The following is a 22,323-nucleotide window of genomic DNA, read 5'->3' as shown; positions in this document are numbered from 1 at the left end:
TCAGTGACACTAACTTTGTTCAGACTCAATAATTCTCCCCTTTTGGCTTTGCCCTCATTAGAGCCACAGTTATAACCAGCTCAAAATGGAGAAGATAATATTCTTCTAGGTTAAATACTGACCTCTTTCTTGTGTCCTCAATGCAGCATTTTATTGGCAGACAGCAGCTGAGTTTTGTATCACCTGTTACATAGACTGCTGTGTTTCTAGTTGAAATCTCTAAGACCAGCCAGATCCATCATTGGCCATTGTACTACAAAGAGATTTTATTGGGAGTTGAGAGCTTTTTGCCAGTTGTTCCAAGGAACTAGTGTCGCTTGGAAGTTAGCATACTTCATAGCTCCTTACTTACTGGTTTTAAGAATAACGGATGCCAGCAGAGCTCAGGTGTCATAAAATCATCTTTCCCCGAACGAGGTTCCCACTCATGGAGGTTCTTCAGGGGGAGGAGGCAAGTGTCTTGGGTGGGTTCATCAGTGGTACACAGCACCATCTCTACATCACTATGGTCAAACAGGATGTGGCTCTGTGAGGGAAGGAGTGAAGTGGGGGAATGTGAGAGAGGCCAAGGCAAGAACGCCTCACCCATGGAAGGCCCAAGTGTGCTTTGTCTCTAAGCTGGCATAACTGTGGTAGGAAATTTCATGGCAAGGCTGTAGCTTGCTTTCAGAGGGGGCCTATTTTCCACCACTGTGGGTGACTGCAAAAATAAAACTGGCTTTTCTCTTCAATGTGCAGATATATCTACATACAAATTAATCGATGTATATAATTTTTTCCCACAGAAACTGTATTTAAGTTTAAAGCCTTAAAGAAGGTAGCTCAGCTAGCAGTTATAAATAGCCTAGAAAAGGTAAATGTTTTTCTTTTCTTCCATATTTATTGCTTAAGTTGCTTGTTGAATTTCACCTTAAGTTTTCACGCTGCTTTTGTTGAGATGTTTGAAATGATAATAATTACTCCACAACAAGTATTTTAAAGAAAGGAGAACCTTGTTCTCCTTGGCAGGGTTCCACTTTGCTTTTGGCGTTCTCTTCCACCACAGAGAATCCTGTATAAGCTTAACCTGTTTATAGGGTCTGTCCTTCCGCTAGAAGAAGGTTGCAGATGCCTTGAAGGCAGGGCCCCTTCTTCCCTGGGTGTTTCTATCACTGGTGCCTGGCACTGTGCCTGGCCCTGGGGGTGCCCGGGCATTCATAAATGCTTATTGTATCAGAACAGATTTATAATGAAATGTGACCCGTAATACAGCATTTTTTTGGTTTTGTTTCTCTCCTAAATTGACAAGATCACTACCTTGATGTAAAATTGTGTGTTTTTAAAATTATTATTAGGCATTTTGGAATTGGGTAGAGAACTATCCTGATGAATTTACAAAGCTGTACCAGACACCCCAGACAGACATGGCTGGTAAGAATAAACTGACTTATTTACTTTTATCCTCGTGGCTTCTTAGGCCAAGGCTGCCATCCTTTAAACCTCGAACCTCATTTCTTATGTCAGATAAGGCCAAAATGTACAGCTCTTCTTCCTTTGCCCTCCCCTTTATTTTCCTGTAGTCATCAGACAAGGGGAAGGTTGAAGTGAAAGATTGAACTTTTATAAATTAGACTCCCTCTTCAGCTGCACCTTTATGTAAGAAAATTGGCCTGTTGGTGACAACTCTCATAATGGGGTGATTGGGTTTTGTGTTCAGGATTGTGGGTTTGCTTTGAGCCAGGTCCCTATTCATCTCTTTTACATACAAGATCCTAAGGCCGAGGATGTAAATAATCGTGCACAGCTTCTACGAAGATGTCAGGCAAACTGCCATTCTCTGAGTGGGAAGATCCAGCGCCTGTTGGTGCTCTCCTCTCAAACCTAGTCTCAGCAAGGGCCGAACAGGGGCATGGTTTTCGCACAGACAATGGTCTTTCCTGCATTTGGAAGTGATTTAATTTGTGTGGTTTTTAAAAATAATGATAGCGAACATTTCCATGGCCCTCTAAGTCTCGCAAAGCCTTTTGACCTAACATTATGTCACTTGATCCCCACCACTGTACTGGGAGGGGTGATGCTACTGTTATTCCTATTTCACAGACGAAACTGAGGCTTCAAGAGTTCATTTAAATGGACTACTAAGATTAACTCCTGAGACTGGTCCTTTCGGGTTTCAGGTGGAATTCTTTCTGATGCGTGTCCTAAAACATGCCCCTCTCTGTCCAGGGAACGGAAAGTGAGTCTTCCTGGCCGTAAAGGATGGAGGCCCTTGTTTCTATATCCTTTTATAGGCTTTTTTCTGCTCTCGTGGAACATGATCTGCTAAGGAGCCTGTGCTAGGGATGGTCGTTTATTTCAGTATCGTCATCTATGTGTCTGTGTGTTGTTAGGCTGGCTCTTTTTCTTCTTGGGTTCTTTAGCTATTCAGTTCATTTCCTTTTGGCCACAAATGGTAACATGCCCACTTGTATCCTGTTGTTTTTGTTTAAAAACAAATCAACTAGTCAGAAGAGTTTGTCTCATACCTCCCTCCTTTACTATTGGGGAAAGTAAAAGAACATTGTGTGGACTCTTCTTCCTACTAGATTGATAAAGATAAATAGACATGTTGGAGAATGCTTCCTATTGCTAATTTTACATGCCTCCTCCCCATTTTTTTCCCTGTAGAAATGAGAACATTAATTCACTACATGAACAAAGGGCAGACCTACATCATCCTTCCTAACAGCGCCATTTGATTTTTTTTTTCCATATAGAATGTGCAGAAAAATTATTTGACTTGGTGGATGGTTTTGCTGAAAGCACCAAACGTAAAGCTGCAGTTTGGCCACTGCAAATCATTCTTCTTGTCTTGTGTCCAGAAATAATCCAGGACATTTCCAAGGATGTGGTTGATGAAGCGAAAATGAATAAGGTAAAAAGAGCAAATCTGTTTCAAAAAACAGTAGAGAACTGAATCACTGATTTTATCCCAGAACAGGTCATGCCAGGCCAACCCCATATCCTTTTTTGACTGGCACATGGGCTGAAGGCAAGACTGCTGATTGTTCACCTAGACGTTAGCAAATCACTGGACAAAACCCCTAGTGTTTGTCTTGAGGACAAAGGAGGTAGGCACTGTCTGAGTCAGTTTGGAGAAGGATGCTTTCATTGGAGAAGCCTGAACTCGGCTCTTTGGCTCCATGCTGTCCAGTGGTCGTATTGGGCTTGGGAGTTTCAGTTAAGATAGTGGAATGATGAGGAATAGAGGAGCTTCCCTCTCCCTTCTGCTCTAGCAGTGATCTAAAAAGGGAATGGGATTGAAAAGTGGTCAGAATTCCGTAGAGAAATGCTAGTAAACGCCTTCATCTGCCCAGCATTATGTCAAAAGATAGCTAGAAGCCAGAGCACTGGAATCGAAAACCTGCTTGGAAAACCAGCATGAGTTCAGGTGAACTGGATGGAAGACCATAGCAGGCTTCAACCAGGAAAGACTGAAGGATGCTAAGGGCTACTGCATCTATAGTTCACTGACTGGGTACCCTGAAGCTTGTCAGCTCTCTGAGGTTAGACATATCAATGGACCTGGTAGCTAGCAAAACCCAGGAAATGGAGGTCAAGTCAAATAGGGCCTGACCCTCTCAACCAAGAGCACCTGAGAAATTAGACCATGGCTCTTTGGAATTAAGTCCTGAATCAGGAGCTGGGAACAAGCAGAAGAAAACAACAGAATATTGTCAAGAAATATTATGGGTAAAAAAAAATAAAAAAAATAAAAAAAGGGGCGGCTAGGTGGTGCAGTGGATAAAGCACCGGCCCTGGATTCAGGAGTTCCTGAGTTCAAATCCGGCCTCAGACACTTGACACTTACTGGCTGTGTGACCCTGGGCAAGTCACTTAACCCCATTGCCCTGTAAAAAAAAAAAAAAAAGAAAAAAAGAAATATTATGGGTGAAGGGATGCCAGTTTGGTGAAAATAAGATCATATTGCTTAGCATATAGTAGTTACTCAGTGAATGTTTGTTCTCTTAGGTTTTGCTCCCAAACAGAAGAGAATAACTTCACACATAAATAGAGCCTCCTAGGGGAGAAAAAGCTTGGACACAATGAAATGAGGTCTGGAGGAAAAAATGGAAGAATAAATGGCTTAGGACAGAAGGTAGAAAACCTTGTCCAGGTAGTGCCAAACAGTACTCAGGAACTCCATGAGACAAGAAGAAACATTAGAATAAAATAAAGATGGAAAAATAGAAGAAAGTATCAGGTACCTACTATCAAAAGCAACTAACCCATGGGGACAGCTAGGTGGCGCAGTGGATAGAGCACTGGCCCTGGATTCAGGAGGACCTGAGTTCAAATCCGGCCTCAGATACTTGACACTTGCTAGCTGTGTGACCCTGGGCAAGTCACTTAACCCCAACTGCCTCATTTAAAAAAAAAAAAAACAGCAAAAATATGTAGGTTTATAAATAAGATCAACTTTTCCTACAAAATTTTAATTTAATCCTATAGGAGAAAATAATGGCTCTTTAATGAAATAGAGAACTTTGAATCATTCATGATAAAAAGGCTAGAACTATGTAGAAAACTTGCAGTGCAAACATGAGTTCAAGAGAAACCTAGAAAGGTAAAAACATTTGAAGAATTGAAAGGAGACAGAAGATAAAGCTCTTGTTTTCTAATGAGATGAGATAAGTATCTCTTCAGAGTCCTAATGTCTTCTAGGGAAGCAGGTACCCTAGAGGGTGGTTTTTCCTGTATTTTGATGGCCTTAAGAGAAAAAAAAGGACTAAGTTAAGCTATATGGAATAAGGGGACAGAATTTGTTGTTTTTTCTCATGGTCAGGGTAAAGACCAGGGTACACAAACATGGAAGAAGTGGTAGGAAGAGTGAACCTCATTCTTATCTAAAATGGAGAATTGGACCCACAGGCACAGACACAAACGAAAACACATATACGAAGAGTTTTACATGGGACAGAAAGGGGATAGTTACAAAATAAACTTCAGCTTTGGTGGGTGGGTTGTAAAAAGGGGATTAATAGGAAAGAAGCACAAGCAACAGGCAGTGTTTGGGAAAAACAGGAGGGGCGTCATGGAACAGATTAGTTCAGTTACAGATCATCTGTATTGGTTACATTCCGTCTGTTTCACTCATTTTTCTGTAAAAAGATGTTGGGGAACAAAGAGGAAAAAATATAAAAAGCTGCATAATGTTACACTTAACATTAATGTGAATGGGATGAACTCTCCACTAAAATGTCACAGCACAGCAGAGCAGGTTAGGAAGCAGTGTCCACTAATATGTCATATGCAAGAAACACACAGTTGAAATATAGGGTCAGGGGCAGCTAGGTGGCGCAGTGGTAAAGCACCAGCCCTGGAGTCAGGAGGACCTGAGTTCAAATGCGGCCTCAGACACTTAACACTTAACTAGCTGTGTGACCCTGGGCAAGTCACTTAACCCCACATTGCCCCGCAAAAAAAGAAAAAAAGAAAAAACAAAATAAAATACAGGGTCAGAACAAAATCTCTTTATGTTTCAAGGGTAGCAGTGATGATGTTCTTAGACAAGGCAACAACAAGAAAAAACTTTAAAAAAGAGATAAACAGGGAAATTACATAATGCTTAAAGGTACAGTAAACATTGAATTAATACCAAAGTTTAACATATTCATCAAATGACACAGCATCCAAATACTTAAAGGAAAAGTTAGTTGTGTCATAGGGAGAAGTAGATAGTAAAGCTCTAATAATTGAGGACCTCAGTGTACCTCTTTCAGACCTAGACAGATCTAACCCAAAACAAAACAGAATAAAACAAGGAAGAAGTTAAGAATCTGATTAGAATTTTAGAAAAGTTTGACATGACAGATTTCTGATAATTCTTGGCAGCATATAACATCTTAACAAAAACTCACCATATATTAGAATGTAAAAAACTTATAAACATGCAGAAAAGCAGAAATATTAAACACATCCTTTATTGAAGAGAATGTAATAAAAATTCTAGTCATCAAAAAACCTTTGGAAAACAAAAATTAAAAATTAATTAGAGACTAAATAATCCTACAAAACTGACTCATGGGCCACCCCCCCCCATGAAAACGATAAATAATTTCATCAAAGAAAATTATGAAAATGAGACAGCATAGTAGAATTTTTGAGATGCAGCCAAAGCAAGCCTTAGGGAAAGGTTTGTTTCTCTAAGCACTTTCTTCACCAAAGAAAGAACAGATTAATGACCTGAGTGTGCAACTAAAAAACCCCTAGAAAACCGACATTAAAAAACACCAATTAAATGCCAAAGTAGAAATTATCAAAATAATTTCTTTAAAGATTAACCTTTAAAAGAAAAAAACCCACCAAATTAAAATAAATAAAATTAGAGACCTTTTTTGGGGGACAGGGGAGAGGGAAGCAATGAAATAGATTAAATGTTAGGGTTTTGTTTTTTGTTTTTTTTCCCCTGGGGCAATGAAGGTTAAGTGACTTGCCCAGGGTCACACAGCTAGTAAGTGTCAAGTGTCTGAGGCCGCATTTGAACTCAGGTCCTCCTGAATCCAAGGCCTTATCCACTGTACCACCTAGCTGCCCCCAAATGAAACTTTTCTTTTCTTTTTTTGGTGGGGCAGTTGGGGTTAAGTGACTTGCCCAGGGTCACACAGCTAGTAAGAGGTCAGATTTGGGCTCAGGTCCTCCTGATTTCGGGGCTGGTGCTCTATCCGTTGCACCACCTAGCTGCCTCAGTTAATACGATTTTTAATAGTATTTTATTTTTTCCAATTACATGTAAAGACAATTTTCAACATTCATTTTTTGAAAGATTTTGAATTCCAAACTTTTCTTCCTATCTTCTCTGCTTCCCAAGATGGCAAGCAATCTGATATAGGTTATACATGTGCAATAATGTAAGACATTTCCACATGGCTAATAGGATTTTTAAAAAGAAAAAGGAAAGCCAAGTTATTGGTAAAAATAGTGGAAAAGGAGGATTTACAACAAATGAAGATAAATAAGGGGAAATTATTAGAAAATATTTTATACAATGACAGCACCATAAAACTGACAACTTATTGAAATTACTGATTGTTTTCAAAAATATAAAGTGTCCATCATCCCTGTCCTCTTCTCCTTTGACCTTTCTCCACCTTGCCACAGGGTTGCCCACCATCACCTCCTGGATTCTTTCTTCTGTGCTTTTTGCAATTCTGATCGCTTTCATTTCCTCTTTCCCACCAAATCCCTCCCCCTCAGGGGTCATCGTCCTTGCTCGCCCCCATAAGTGTGAGTGTATCTCAAGACCCCATTATGGAGTTTTGAATTTATTCTCCACACTCCCTGTCTTAGTGATCTTATAGGTCAAGTTTATCATTCATATAACTCAATATCCAGCTTAGTATCTCTCCTTGAACTGTAGTTTCATATCTCCACCTGCTTCTTTGGTGGTAGTCTTCTGAGGGACTTGTTTATTTCCAAGAACAAATTGTGCACACACATGCACATTATTAGTGTCTGTCTCTGTCTCTGTCTCTCTCCCTCTCCCTCTCCCTCTCCCTCCCCCCTCCCTCCCTCTCTCACAGACACACACACACACACAGACACACACACACAGATACCATATAAAGTTTTAGGTTTGAACATATACATGAATTTGTGTCAATTCCAACTTTACAGTCTGATACTGAGTTTCCTCTCTCCCTCCTCTCCTCCCAATCAAGCAGATAGCTCATAGAAGTCTTACTAGAGTTCTCTGAAACCATCCGTTTCACCTTTTCTTACTTATATTGCTGTTTATCCTATACCATAATTTGTTCCACCACTCTTTAGTCAATGGACACCCCTTTGGTTTCCAGTTCTTTACCAGTTTTGTCTTGGACATTTCTTTTTTTTTGTTGTTTGTTTTGTTTTGTTTTGAAGAAAATTTATTTTGTAAGTTGGTAAACTGAACAGGGTAATGCTGAATTTTCATCTGTCATAGAGTGTGAGGAGGAGAGTAAAAGGTTAGAAGAGTAGGAGGGGCCAGACAGAGACTGCACTCTGTGAGGAAGGGATGTATATGACAGATGCCATAGCTGTAGAAATAACGAGATTGGACAGTGAGGGAATGTGTGGAAACGGGAAGCCTGAGTTCAGGATGACATGAAGGTTTCAAGCTTCAGTGACTGGGAGGATGATGGTACCCTCAGAGTCATAGGGAGTTTAGAAGAAAGCATATGTGTGTGTGTGTGTGTGTGTGTGAGAGAGAGAGAGAGCGAGAGCGAGAGAAAGAGAGAGAGAGAGAGAGCGAGCGAGCGTGAGCAATGTCCTGAAAACCTAGAAGAAAGTGTCTAAGATGAGAAGCTGATCAACTGTGTCAAAGGTCCCATAGAGGTCAAGAAGATTGCGTTACATAAGAGCTAGATTGGGCACTGAAGAGATCATTGATAACTCTGGAAAGAGCCATTTCAGGAGAAAGGTGAGGCCTGAAGCCATACACAGAGGGCTTAGAAGAGAGCAAGTGGGGTGCCTCTTATAGTCCATGTTCTTGGATGATAGCTGTCAGTGAGAGGCCATGATTGAAGAGGAGGGCAAGGGATGACAACAGTGTCTAAGAGAAAGGCCCATGTGGGTCTGGGTAGAAGATTATGACAGGCATAGTTTTGTCTCTGCTGACATAGACTCTGAAGCTTGGAGATCAGAGTTCAGAAGCCTCTAATTGGGCCTGCCTGGGAAAAGCAATGAAAAGTTAAGGGGCCTTTCACCTTTTGGAATCATTTCAGGGTCCTTGGCCTTCTCCGACTCCCAAAGGATTCCAGAGTTCTCAGGGTTCTGAGACCCCAGGAGCTGGGAGAGTGGGAGGAGAAGGCAGGTAATTCGTCCCTAGGGGCTCATCTCCATTCATAAAGTGTCCTCCTGAGATGGGGGTGGGGGGGTAGAGACACTCAGCTCTGACTGAATAGGTGATGAATGAACAGGACTTTGGATTTTACTAAGAGGGCCCCTTTTCTATCCAGTGGAGAAGATGGAGAATTGACAGGATTATTCTTGAGATCTCAGAAGCATTGATGATGGTTGTTTGACATTTGTGGGTTTCAGTGGGATTAGGCTTTGGATCAGAGGAGGCTCTTTTCAGAATTGTTACTAATTGGTCTAGAGGTGTGAGAAGAGTGCTGGGCCAGTACATGAAGATGCTGGTCCAGATCCCACCTCTGACCCCGTCTAGATTGTAGCAGAAGCAGGAACTTTCATTTTCTCATCTGTCAAAGGGGATGAGAGTGTATGGTGTGAGTTCCTCTGAGGATTGTGGGAAGCTCACATAAGAAATAGGTCTGGCATTTGCCACTGCCAGTGTCACCAGCACTTGTATTCTTTGGTGTAGCTGTTACCTAATGCCTCTGTGCATTCCTGCAGGCTGTCCATCCTCATCCTCTTCGCTGCCTTCCCCCCCCCCCACTCCCTCCATGTTTTCCTCATTCTGTCTCTCTGCTCACTGCTCCCAGACCCCAAGCTTCTTTATGCAGGTGAGGGTGGTATTGTCATAAGTAGGTTCTTTATCAGCATCAGTTGAATTGACTTCATCGTGTGTGTGCGCTCGCGCGTGCACATTCATGCCCCCTTTTGATGCATGTCTCATGTCAGACCCTCCATCACTGTTTATTTAATTGGATTACAGAAAATGTTTCTCGACAATCTCAGAAGAGCACTGGCCGGCCATGGCGGGAGCAGGCAGCTGACAGAGAGCGCCGCGATTGCTTGTGTCAAACTGTGCAAAGCCAGCACGTACATCAACTGGGAGGATAACTCGGTCATTTTCCTGCTCGTCCAGTCCATGGTGGTGGATCTGAAGGTGAGGTACTTGGGCTGATCAGTGAGCTAGGCAGGAATCAAGGTAGTTTTATTGAGAAACCCTTTCCTTAGGCTCAGGGAGACCTGAATTCAGATGCTTTTTCAGACACTTGCTGAGTGAATGTTGCAAGTCCCTTAAACACTCTGAACCTTAGTTTCTTTACCTATAAAATGGGAATGATAACAATAGGGCCTACTTCCAAGAACTGCTGTGAGGTTTGAATGAAATAGGGAATGTAAAGTGACTTTGTGACCTTAAAATAGTCCATAAATATGATATGTTATTACTACCTGTTCTCAGATTCTTTTGTTTTTTAGCTGCTGCAGTGTAATGCTGGGCAGCTAGGTGACACAGTGGATAGAGTGCCGGGTCTGGAGTCAGGAAGACTCATGTTCCTGAGTTCAAATTCTACCTCATACACATATTAGCTATGTGACCTGGGCAAGTCACTTAAACTTGTTTGCCTCACTTTCCTCATCTGTCAAAGGAAGCTTGAGAAGGAAATGACAAACCACTCCATATCTTTGTCAAGAAAACCCCAAATGCGGTCATGAAGAGTCAGACAGGGAAAAACAACCCCAGAAGCCTGGACATCAAAGGGTAGTGCCATTTAATACCTTTCTTTTCTTGATCTGCACATGAATAACTGTCTCCTTTCTGAACATTTGCAATTCTAGACATTTCCTAGAAGATCCTTGAAGTAAACAAGTAGACTCACAGCAACTGCTCACAGACTGACCAAAAAAGACCTTAGCCCAGAGTGACTGACAAACCAGAGACAGACATTTTCTCACACAGGTTTTCAGTTCAAATCCAGCCACAGACACTTTCTAGCAAGTCCTTTTACTTCCCTGAGGCTCAGTTTTCTTATCCACAAAATGGGAGCAATCGCATGTAACCTGCTTCCCTTGCAGGATTGTGGTGAAAACACTTTCAAATGATCAAAGTGCACCATACCTTTGAGGTTGGGGTCAATGTTCATCATCCCCACAAGAACAGTGACTACCTCTTTTGAGTTGCTGGGCAGGGCCTGGCCCTTTAAAATGTCTGTCTTCTCTCTTTGTGTAGAACTTGCTTTTTAATCCCAGTAAGCCCTTCTCCAGAGGCAGCCAGAATGCCGATGTAGACCTCATGATCGACTGCCTTGTGTCTTGCTTTCGCATAAGTCCTCACAACAACCAACATTTTAAGGTGAGAGAGACCAATGGTTTATAGCTAAGTACATTTGTAATTTTTTTATCATCTCTAATTTGCTCATAGGCATGACCTAGAAACCTCAGGAATAGGTTCTCTTTTCCATTTTAAAATAAGTTTTATTGATGCGTTTTATTTTTTATGTCACCATAGTTTCCCTTCCTCCCCCTTCTCTAGAGCCGTCCCATGTAACGAATAGTTGTGTTGTGTTTTTTTTTTTTTAAGACAGAAAAAAAGAAGAGGAAAAAGTCAGCATTACTGGTTAATACAAAGGCAAAGTCTGAAAATATGTGCCCAGTGCACCCCATGGGGCCACCCACTTCTGCAGAGGGTGGGGTGGGAGCGTCTACTCATCTCTCCTTTCACAACATGCTTGTTTTTGATCATTTGGCTTAGGCTTAGACTTTGAAAGCATACAATAGTTCTTTCTGTTTACATTGTTGTCATTGTGTGGCCTTTGCTTCCTCCCAGTGCATCAGTTCATGATCAGATCTTCCCATGCCTCTCTGTATTCATTACATTTATCATTTCTTACAGCACAGTCATACTCCATTACACTCATGTGCCAGTTATCAATATATTTTCAGTGGTATTTCCATAATGTGTTAAACTCAGGATATTAAGCCAGATTTATGATTTACTATTTTGAGTTGCCTTTTTTATTTCTATTTTGTGTCAGTTATTTTATTGAATATTGTTCATGTTGAAATAAAACATTAAAATTTTTTTTCTATAGATCTGTTTGGCCCAGAACTCCCCATCCACATTTCATTATGTGCTGGTAAACTCCCTCCATCGAATTATCACCAATGTAAGTCTAAAAGGTATTGATTAATTATCTCAGAGTGATCTTTTTAAAAATATATCTTTTACGAGAGATTCTTTAATACATACAGAAGGTAGGAAGGTTTGGGAGCATAAACTCTAGGAGAGGGTCAGTTGTTGTCATCCTTTTGTGGGTTTGCCCATATAACTCTTCCTTCCTTCCTTCCTTCCTTCCTTCCTTCCTTCCTTCCTTCCTTCCTTCCTTCCTTCCTTCCTTCCTTCCTTCCTTCCTTCCTTCCTTCCTTCCTTCCTTCCTTCCTTCCTTCCTCCCTTCCTTCCTTCCTCCCTTTCTCCCTCCCTTCCTTCCTTCCCTCCCTCCTTCCTTCCCTCCCTCCTTCCTTCCCTCCCTCCTTCCTTCCCTCCCTCCTTCCCTCCTTCCTTCCCTCCCTCCTTCCCTCCTTCCCTCCTTCCTTCCTTCCTTCCTTTCTTCCTTCCTTCTCTCCCTCCCTCCCATACCTTCCTTCCTTCCTTCCCTCCCTCCCTCCCTCCCTCCTTCCTTCCTTCCTTCCTTCCTTCCTTCCTTCCTTCCTTCCTTCCTTCCTTCCTTCCTTCCTTCCTTCCTTCCTTCCTTCCTTCCTTCCTTCCTTCCTTCCTTCCTTCCTTCCTTCCTCCCTTCCTTCCTTCCTTCCTTCCTTCCTTCCTTCCTTCCTTCCTTCCTTCCTTCCTTCCTTCCTTCCTTCCTTCCTTCCTTCCTTCCTTCCTTCCTCCCTCCCTCCCTCCCTCCCTCCCTCCCTCCCTCCCTCCCTTCCTCCCTCCCTCCCTCCCTCCCTTCCTCCCTCCCTTCCTCCCTCCCTTCCTCCCTCCCTCCCTCCCTTCCACCCTCCCTTCTTTCCTTCCTTCCTTCCCTCCTTCCTTCCTTCCCTCTCTCCCTCCTTCCCTCCTTCCTCCCTCCCTCCCTTCCTCCCTCCCTCCCTCCCTTCCTCCCTCCCTCCCTTCCTCCCTTCCTCCCTTCCTTCCTTCCTTTCTCCCTTCCTTCCTTCCTCCCTTCCTCCCTTCCTCCCTTCCTCCCTTCCTTCCTGGGGCAATGAGGAATGAGGGTTAAGTGACTTGCCCAGGGCCACACAGCTAGAAAGTGTCAAGTGTCTGAGGTCAGATTTGAACTTGGGTCCTTCTGAACCCAGGGCCGGTGCTTTATCCACCCTACCACCTAGCTGCCCCCACATAACTCTTACTATATACATCTTGTGTATGTGGGGAGTTCTCTAGTACCTTGTCCCCATGCTAAAGAAAGACACTGGGATTCTTTGGACAGACTGGACTTAGATGTGATCTAACGTAGGCTAAAAGCGTCAGGGAACATTGCTGCTGAGAATAGAATGTGTAGTTGCCCAAATTCTTCTCACATGGGTTCAAGTCTGAATTTAGTTCTGATTCTTTTCTGTGCACTCTGACCCATGGCTGAGCTTGTATCGGTTCTATGTAAGTGGCTGTCACCCTTTTCAGTCCGAAGCCAAGTACTCCATTAGGGCTTTTATAAGCTGTTGGCTAGTGGGCCTCTGTCGTCCTGTCCATTGGTAGAGAAGGTCGCTTCAAGAGTCATTCAGAACACCCCCCCAATGTCGTCCCCCGTCTCTCCCCCCCCCCCCCCCCCCCCCCCCCCCCGGGAAGCTAGACCGACTTCCTGCGGTATAGTCAGTAACCTGATGATGTCTCTGGAAGCACCAGTGAGATAGTCGCTGAGCCTGGGAGAAGCTGTTTTGGATGAGCAGGGCAGGCCTAGGCAGAAAGCACAAGAAACTTCTGCTGGGATTAGTGCTCACCTTTTCTCCCTTGTTTCTGTCCGAGAGTCTGCCTGGCTCTCCTGAGCACCCTTAGACTGTTTTACCGTATTTGGGTAGCATTGGCTTGCCCATGTACAGAGCGGCCTGTTTGCAGGTCATCTGTAAAACAGGCCTCATGCAGAAACCTACTTGAAGGCCAGATTGTGCTTATCATGACGAATCTTAGAGGTATATTTGTCCTGCTCTAAATTTAGTGAATTTTAAAAGTATGTCGGTTCTAGAAATTAAAAAGAAATTCTCCCACCCCCATTTTTAAAAGCAATTTTTTTTTCTAAGTAAAAACCTATACATATTGGTTAAGGGAATTTGGTGTAGAGATAGAATGATCCTGGGTGGGTTATACACAATCAAGAATTACCTGTACTCCAAATGTGAGATAGCATTTTATTGTGTGTGCGAGGGAGAAGGGAAGTTTGCTGTTGTGCTTTGTTTCCCCAAAAGTACTGAAAGGATTCTGTTTATTACCAAACTGTGTTTTTGAAATGCTTTTGTTAATAAAATCAGCCAAGGCATTACAGCACTATTTGCTCTGAAAGACGAATCAAACAATTCAAAGAATAACTTAATCACACAATATTTTGTGGAGTCCTTGAATCTCATGTTATTTTAAATTTGTAATCTAGAAATTTAAGAAAAAGTTATTTTATTTCTTCCCCCTTTTGTCCTAATTATGAAAATATTTATTAGTTACAGTTGATACTTTCAATCCATTGCTTAAAATTTGTATTTTATTTTAAAAATAAAATCTTAGGATATTTTTCTTTTTACTTTTAAAAGTTAGATACTTTAATTGTGAAATATTTTTGTCTACAATTGACTATATAGAGCACTTTCAAGCATGGACTTGGCACTGCTGTAAGTGGCTGAGCTGATCCTTTTTGGGTTTAAAGCATGCTGGAGTGGTGCTTCATGCATGCCTCAGTGTACATGGTGACGGTGATTGCGCATCCTTCTCCACTGTAAACAGTGTTGCATGTTGGAAGATATGGTCTGTCTAAAAGAAAATGCAAGCCAGTTTTGTTCTTTATAAGAAGAATATAAAGATTTGTTTAAAAAAATGCTTTGGGACTAAGAGCACTTTTCAAGTCCAAATAGATTGTGACACAGGGCCACAACACTTAGGGAAACACCCAAGGAAGGTTCCCAAAGCGTAGTGTAGTGGTGCCTCTTCATTTAGGGTTACTTGCTGAGCTTTTCTGGTTATGATTTCCTCCCTTGCATCTTAGACAACTGAATATTACATCTGTAGGACTTATATTTTAAAAAGAACTGTGTACTCTATGACTTATTCAGCCTGCCCTTGCTTTGGAAATATTAATAAACTATGACCACGTCAGGAAAGTCCCAGGTCCATCAAAGAACAGACATTCAGCAGGGTGTCCAAAGAATAGGGGTTTCCTGTACATTCTGACTCAACTTTGAACTCAGTTTACCTCAACAAACATTTGTTCAATGTCTGCTTCGTGTGAGGCACTGCTGGGCTCCAGGGATAGTGAGAGAAAAGCAAGACTGTCTCTGTCTTCAAGCCCCTCCCCTTCTCCTGGGGAAAATGGCATGTGCACACATGAACATGCAGGGCTTGGTAGGGAGTTGGTAGGGAGATGCTGAGCCTTCGTGTGCGCTAAAGCAGTATAGTGTGTTTGCAGAACTAGACTCCTAACTCAAATACAAATCTTCTTTTGTCCCTTCCTTGAGCAGAACGAGGGCAGCATGCTGGGAGGTAAGGCTGGGTCTGCTTTGTGGATGAGCAAAACACACCCCAATTAACTCCATCCTCTGAGTAGATTAAAACTTTGCTTCTTTCTTGAACACACCTATTGTATTCTTTAGAGACTTTCCAAAACTTTAAGAGGTATCATGAGGTTTGTAGGTGACGGCCAGTGCAGAACTTGGAAATGTAGGGCTATTTTCAGATGGTGTGCAGTAGAAAAGACTGGGAGGCAGATGCTACACCCCCTTTTCCATCCTTGCAACCTCCTTTAAAAGGCAGTTGAGAAAGCCAGTGTGATTGAGAAGTTGGAAAAGTTAAACACCAATGTGTACCTTTATGAGATAGAAATCAGTCATCTCCTGAAGATGCTAAATCTAGGCACTATGAATCGATTTTATGTTGATAGCAAAAGTTTATTCTGTAACTAATTAGTGTAATGGGAACTAGATGAGAATATAATTTTCCAGAAGAGGGTGTTTAGCTGAGATGATTGATTCCAAGGCATTTTGAAACACAGAAACATTACTTCAAAGTATCCTAGAATGCCTTTGATCCTCATGTCATTGTCACTTTAAAGGATTCTCACATTTTTTGCTCATGTTGTGTAGCATTCCCAACTGTTTGGTAAGGTTTCTATAAAGAAATGATAAGGGGCAGCTAGATGGTGCAGTGGATAAAAGCACCGGCCCTGGATTCAGGAGTACCTGAGTTCAAATCCGGCCTCAGACACTTAACACTTACTAGCTGTGTGACCCTGGGCAAGTCACTTAACCCCAATTGCTTCACCAAAAAAACAACAACAAAAACAAAAAAACCCCCAAAACCCAAAAAAACCCCCCAAAACAAACAAAAACAAACAAAAAAAGAAATAAGTATTTTGGACAAAGAAGTTGTAAAGTACTGTTTACTTGGTCATTTATTACTGTTTTGCTTGTTTATTTTAACCTTAAATGCAATAATGGAAAATTGTACAACTTCAACAAAAAAAATGATTGATTTGTTCAAATAAACTAACATTCAATTTATTGTGTGTAGAGCATTGTACTAGAAGCCAAGGGAGCCACATAGTCTGGATAAGAAGAGGTTAAAATCCCATTAAACTTCTTTTTTAGTGCAGATTTGTGATTCCCTTTGTGTAGGGGGTTTCCCCTTTGAGGAAGTTCTCTTTGCTGATGCATACCAGCAGCTTTTCTCCATCTTCAAGTCTTGGAGAGTTGGTTGGGCCCTGGAGAGGTTAATGGACTTGCCCAGATTCATCCATTGGGACGGGGGTGCGGGGGGTGGTCTGGTCATCCCAGTTTTGAGGCCAGCTCTCTAAGAATTATGCTCAGCTGCCTCTCACTGTATTATATAAATATAATACAAAATGAGACACAAATGCATGGTCATCCAGTCACAGAATCTCAGACTCCAGAAGAACCACCATGACTCCAACAGGTGCTTAATAAATGCTTGCCAGATGGCTTGGATCTCGGGCAGCCCTTCCTTTAAAAGGAAACACCTCTGACCGGACGCATGAGGGGTGGTCCCTCTCCCTTTCTTTTGAAGATCTCTAGTGAAGAGAGCCTGCTCTGCTATTGGAGAGCTCTGATTCTTAGAAAACTTTTCTTGACACAAAACATCCATTAGCCTCTTTGTGATGTGTACCTGGGGCTCCTGGTTGTGCCCTCTTCACCACCATGGCCCTTCCTGTCCTTCCCCATGTCTTCTCTTGTCCAGGCTAACCATCCTCATTGCTATCTTCTTGGGGCCTTGTCCTGTGTGCCTTTCAGCTTCCCGTATTGGTGTCCTTCCTAGAGTGAACTTACTACTCCACATGCCCCCTTACTAGCTCAAAGTGCTGTGGGATGATCCTCCTTTCTTAGCCTCTTGTTGCTACTAATAATTGCATTTACTTCTGTGACAGCTCTGTAATACTGTTGATGGGAGTGACCTTGCCCTCCATTAAGGCCAGCCCTTAGATCTTTTCTGGACAATCTTATACTTGGGAAGACGCTATTTATGAACCCAAGTAGAAGACTTTATGTTCATCTCTATTACATAACTTCTTTTTCTTTATGACCCAGTGTTCTGCCCTATCAGAACCTTTTTTGGATCTAGGATATTAATTTTTGTCATTTGGAATTTGCCTTTCTTCATGTCATCAACCCAACTGCTAAATGACACAGGTTCAAGGACAGATCCCCGGAGAATTCCACCAGAAGCTCTCTTCCAAGTTAACCTCAAACCGTCAATGAAAAGTGTTTGGCTCCAGCTCTGCAGTCACTCCAAAGTCTGCCTAATTGTCCTATCATTCAGCCCCTATCCCTGTATTTACTGTTAAGTTACTTGTCAGGTGCTTTGCTAAAATCGTTTCCTATAGCATCCTGGTCTACCATTTGAATAATTCTGTCTAAAAAGGAAATAACATTAGTCTGGTGTGACCTACCCTTGTTGAATCATCACTTCCTTTTCTACACATTAACTATTTCTTTAATAATCTATTCTAAATTTTTGACTGGAATTGAATTCAAGCTTACTCATAGGTCTGTATATCACAAAGCCATTCTTTTCCTTTTTTTTTTTTTAAATCTAGGCCAATACTTGGCCTACTTCAGCCCTACAGGACTTTTCCTATTCTCTAGGATCTCTCAAAAAGTTCTGGCTCTGGAGTTCAAAGACCTGTATTCAAATTTGACCTCTGGCACTTCATGCCTCTGCATTCTTGGGCAATTTGTATAACCTCCCACAGCATCCGTCCAAGGACTGTGTGGCCTCTGTGATGCCTTACTGAGCCATGATCTTCTGTAAACAGTTTCTCACAGTGGCTTACTAATTATAATCTTTTAATTCTTTTAGTATCCTAAAATGGAATTCCTCTGGTCCAGGGCCCTTGAACAGAAGCAAAGGGCATAATTAAAACACGGCATCTTGTCCACTTTGGATGGAGCACAGTATTCATACGTGGAGGGGAGTGTTAGGATTGAGGGTTGGAAAAGTGGGAAGAGGCATAGTCTAAAGGCCTGGACTTCCAGACCAGGGTCCTGACTCTACTCAGAAGGGCACCATTCAGGGTTTGGATCCATACATGTGGTAGTGCCCTGAAGAGGAGTGGAAGGGCATTAGGAATGGTACAGATGGCAGGTACTGACCTGTATCAGGGGAGTGTAGCGAGAGCAGAGAGTGAGGCTGGATGGGAGAGGAAGTGGGTGAGTGGAAGCCCCAGGCCTTGGTAACTGCCCAGACATGAGAGGTAAACAGATCGGGGAGAGAGTAAGAAAAAAAACCACCGAATGGTAGGAATCACTAGCAGAAGTAGTGGTACGAGAAGGAGCAGGTTAGGAGGAATGAAGATGAGCTTGGTTTGGAACATTGGAAGTTTAGTCCTGTTAAGACATCCTGGGGACACTTTGAAGATCCTGGTCTGGAGCTTAGGTCGGGATTGGAGATCATCATGATTTCTAGGGGAGACATTATGGGAAGAGAAGAAAGCCAAGGATGGAACCTTGTCAAACTACTGTTGTGAAGGGTCAAGAAGAGGACATAATGCAGCCAATTGGGATACTGAAGCCAGAAAGATTGCAGAGAGCGAGGAAGGAGGGGAGCTTCCGAAGCCAAAGCAGGGAGTGAGACAGACAGATACACACACGTGTACACACACACGCATACACATACACACACACACTCTCCCACACATTCTGTCTTCTCTTCCAGGAGGTATGTGGAGAATTAGGGTGTCTAAAGAGGTTGTTGCCTAAAGCAATTAGGTTATTTACAGGCTAGGCTCCATTTGAGTAAAAATACAGGTAGCACCACCATATTTTAAGCCACTAGTTCCTGTACTTTGATGAACATAAATTCAAGAGATACTTGTTTAGGAGTAGCATTAAGGTAGAGTGGAACAGGCACTGGATTTGGTAGTAGAAGATCTGGGTTCAAATTCTGGCCTTGTGACTTAGTAGTTATGTGGTCAAGTTGGTCAAGGCACTTGAACCTCTCCAAGACTCATTTTCCTAGTCTGTAAAATGAGGGGGTTGAACTAGGTGAGCCAGTAAGTTTCCTTCCAATTCTAATTCTTCCAGCAGGGGTCAGGGGAGGTGAGGGGAAAGGAGGGAAGGATAGGGTAGGGTAGGGGTGTGTGTGTGATGTAAGGAGGTGGCTGGAAGGTAAGAGAGATGCCTATAATGGGGAAAATAGTGAAGGGAAGGGTTTTCCTTTTTGAGTATTGTGGTATGTGATCATATTTAGTTACTAGAGGGAAGACCTGGAGAAGGCCAGAGAGGAGGAGATCAGAGGTACAAGAGGTGCAGCGAGAGACTAAACAGAGGAGAGGAAGAAAGGGCAAGGCAGGAGGGCAGGAGTGGAGTGGGGAGATGAGTGGCTTGTTGGATCACCTCTGCCTCCTTAACAATATGGGAGGCTAAGGAGATGATCGATGGACGGCAAGAGACCTTGGCCATCAGGCCCAAGGTGCTTCCAAGGCCCAGAGAAGTGGTATGATTTGCCCAGTGGTCCAGACTAGGTAACAGCTACAGTTGCCTGATTCCAGATCCAGCGGCGCATCCTCCTGTAGCCCACAGGCCTCTGTAGTAAGGGCAGAGCTGGGCTTGTACAAAGAGCTGTGTGTGTGGTGGTGGGGGGAGGGGGGGTTGGTGTCCTCATAGCCGCAGTCCAAAGCTGACCTCGTAGGATTTTTACTTTCGGGTTGGGGTGGGGGCACAGTATTCAAGATGTGTACATACAACCAAGAATGGACTTCAAAGGACAGGTCTGAGCTACATTTTACCAGATACGTGATAGGAAATCTTAAATTACGAATCAGTTCTTCACGGATCATACTTTGTTTTTGCATATTTTTGCATAGCCCCTTTAAAAACAGTTATTCACATAGGGGCCACATCCCTTGGCCACATGAAGATAGAGTACAAGTTTTTGATCACCTCTTATTACATAATAGATGACCTTTTATGACCTTTGTACTTTGACCTATTTTTTATAACACTTGCTTTAAAGAAGGGAAAAGCAGGCAGAAGGACATTTGTCTCCTCCCTTTATCTCAATGCAACACCCAAATTATCCAAATTTGAGAAAATAAGTTATGTTTTCAAACTGTAAAGTGTCCACTTGATACTCTGTTGGGAGCGAGCCAGATTATAGTTAACAGGTACTTGAAATTGATTAGTGGCAGGAAATTCACAAACAGCCATGTTGTCCAAAAACATGTTTTTCCCTCTCACAGCTGCATAGTCTAAAATTTGCCTTAGATGCTTTTTACCACCTAGGTAGGGTACAAAGATCCAAGCTTTGTAAGTACAGTAAATTATGTAGGTTTTTAAAAAGCTAAAACTTGGTATTTTATCTTTGTACATACATGTTTTTATCCAGAGTCAAAAATAATTTCAAATAGAGTAACTCAGTTTGTCTAGCTTCTTGCTCCTCATATAATAATATCTAGTGAGTCAAACAATTTAAAAGTATTGGGTATTAAGATGCAAGATTGGGCAGTTAATTTTGTCCTAGGGAAAAAAAGTGTGAATCTGGAGCCCATATATTGTCCTTCATTCACTATTAGACCACTAACAATCTCCTATAGCAACACACTCAAAATTTGTCATGACTTTTCAATAAATTGATAGCAACACCATGGAATATTTCTATTGAAGTTGGATTTATTCTGTTTACGTCTTCCATGCTTATGTAAGCTTTGGATTTTGTAGTTTCATAATTAGTTTTTTCATTCACACTAATGCAACATTTCTACATTGGTTTTGAAGTAAAATTAAAATGTAACCTTTTAAGCGAAATGGGAATTTAAAAAACATTTTAAAATCCCAATGGAATGTTAAATTAGAATAGAATTGTGTTCGGTTTTGAATTTCCATTTAACAAAATATTTTGTTTGAACTAACTTACGTGTTTGTTTATGTGATTGTTAGTCTTTCATGTTTCTTGTCCATTTTTGCTTATACATCTAAAATGATGAATTGACTAATAATTTATTTCATTTACTAACGTGTTAGTAAATATCTTTGTTCTTATTTGGGGGAATCTACACAGTAGTTGCTCCCCATATAACTCTGTAAAAGAATTGAACCACCGTAATTTATCTTAATCTATCATGACTTTTTAAAACTTTCATTAAATAGCTTTAATTAGAGCAAGACCTTAATCTATAGAATCTAAATCATCAAGCTTTTTTTTTCCTCTGTTAATTGGATCACCTTCAGAATTACCTTGTAAAAAAGGCTGTTTAGTTTTCAGGTTAGCTAGTTGTGGGGACACACAGATCTCACACATTGGGGGTGAGCACTTTTACAAAATTGGTGTTTGTCTCCACGCTCTTGAGCACATACAAAACATCTTTAAATTTAGTGGTTGAAGGGCATATTTGAAGACTGTGGAAATTACGGTGTGTTTTTTTTTTTGCATGGTCTAAGGCAATTTTTGACATATATTTTAGCCTCTATGAGTTTAGAGCCAGAAAAATTACTCATTACGTTAAGAGATATACATATTTTCATACTGATACTTTTCCTTCCTTATGGTTTGGCTTTTCTTCTAGTCTGCCCTGGATTGGTGGCCCAAGATTGATGCCGTGTATTGCCATTCTGTTGAACTCCGAAACATGTTTGGTGAAACGCTTCATAAGGCCGTGCAGGGCTGTGGGGCTCATGCCGCGATACGAATGGCGCCGGTAAGATGGAGCTGGAATATCTCTCTTCCCCTGGTCCATAGCCTTCATTGCATTGTCAATGTCTCCATTCCATTCCCTCTGTTTTATTTATCAACTTGAGTCCTGATGACAAATAACAAAGTCACTTGGGCCCCAACCCTTCAGTGCTCTGCGTAACCTGCAGTATGTCTGTGATGCACATTGAGGAAAAATCCCTGGTTTTGTCAGTAGGGCTTGTTTCCTGTTACTTTGAAGGGTTTAGTATTATGGGATCTTAAATTACTTTATAGAGTACTGTGTGTCATCTTGATGACTGATTAGGCCTCTTGACCGTAAATGCAGTGTGGCCTTAAATTTTATTTTATTTTTTTTT

General features: G+C 41.9%; 1 protein-coding gene across 17 annotated transcripts in view; it reads left to right on the top strand.

The window, feature by feature from the left end:
- The window catches only part of NF1 (neurofibromin 1), a 248,796-nt gene that overhangs the window by 69,700 nt on the left and 156,773 nt on the right, over positions 1–22,323 (top strand). For 11 of the 17 annotated variants that reach the window (XM_044004328.1, XM_044004326.1, XM_044004323.1 and 8 more), the window contains exons 6-13: positions 786–853; positions 1,335–1,410; positions 2,736–2,893; positions 9,614–9,787; positions 10,856–10,978; positions 11,718–11,792; positions 14,413–14,442; positions 21,840–21,971. In XM_044004328.1, the coding sequence (XP_043860263.1) occupies positions 786–853; positions 1,335–1,410; positions 2,736–2,893; positions 9,614–9,787; positions 10,856–10,978; positions 11,718–11,792; positions 14,413–14,442; positions 21,840–21,971 (836 nt within the window). The remainder of the gene's footprint in view (positions 1–785; positions 854–1,334; positions 1,411–2,735; positions 2,894–9,613; positions 9,788–10,855; positions 10,979–11,717; positions 11,793–14,412; positions 14,443–21,839; positions 21,972–22,323) is intronic. The other 6 variants (XM_044004337.1, XM_044004334.1, XM_044004333.1 and 3 more) reach the window with 2 other exon arrangements.

Source organism: Dromiciops gliroides, chromosome 4 (genome assembly GCF_019393635.1).
Source record: "Dromiciops gliroides isolate mDroGli1 chromosome 4, mDroGli1.pri, whole genome shotgun sequence".
Classification (NCBI taxonomy): domain Eukaryota; kingdom Metazoa; phylum Chordata; class Mammalia; order Microbiotheria; family Microbiotheriidae; genus Dromiciops; species Dromiciops gliroides.
Note: the sequence above shows the minus strand (reverse complement) of the source record. Positions and strands in the feature narration are given on the sequence as shown.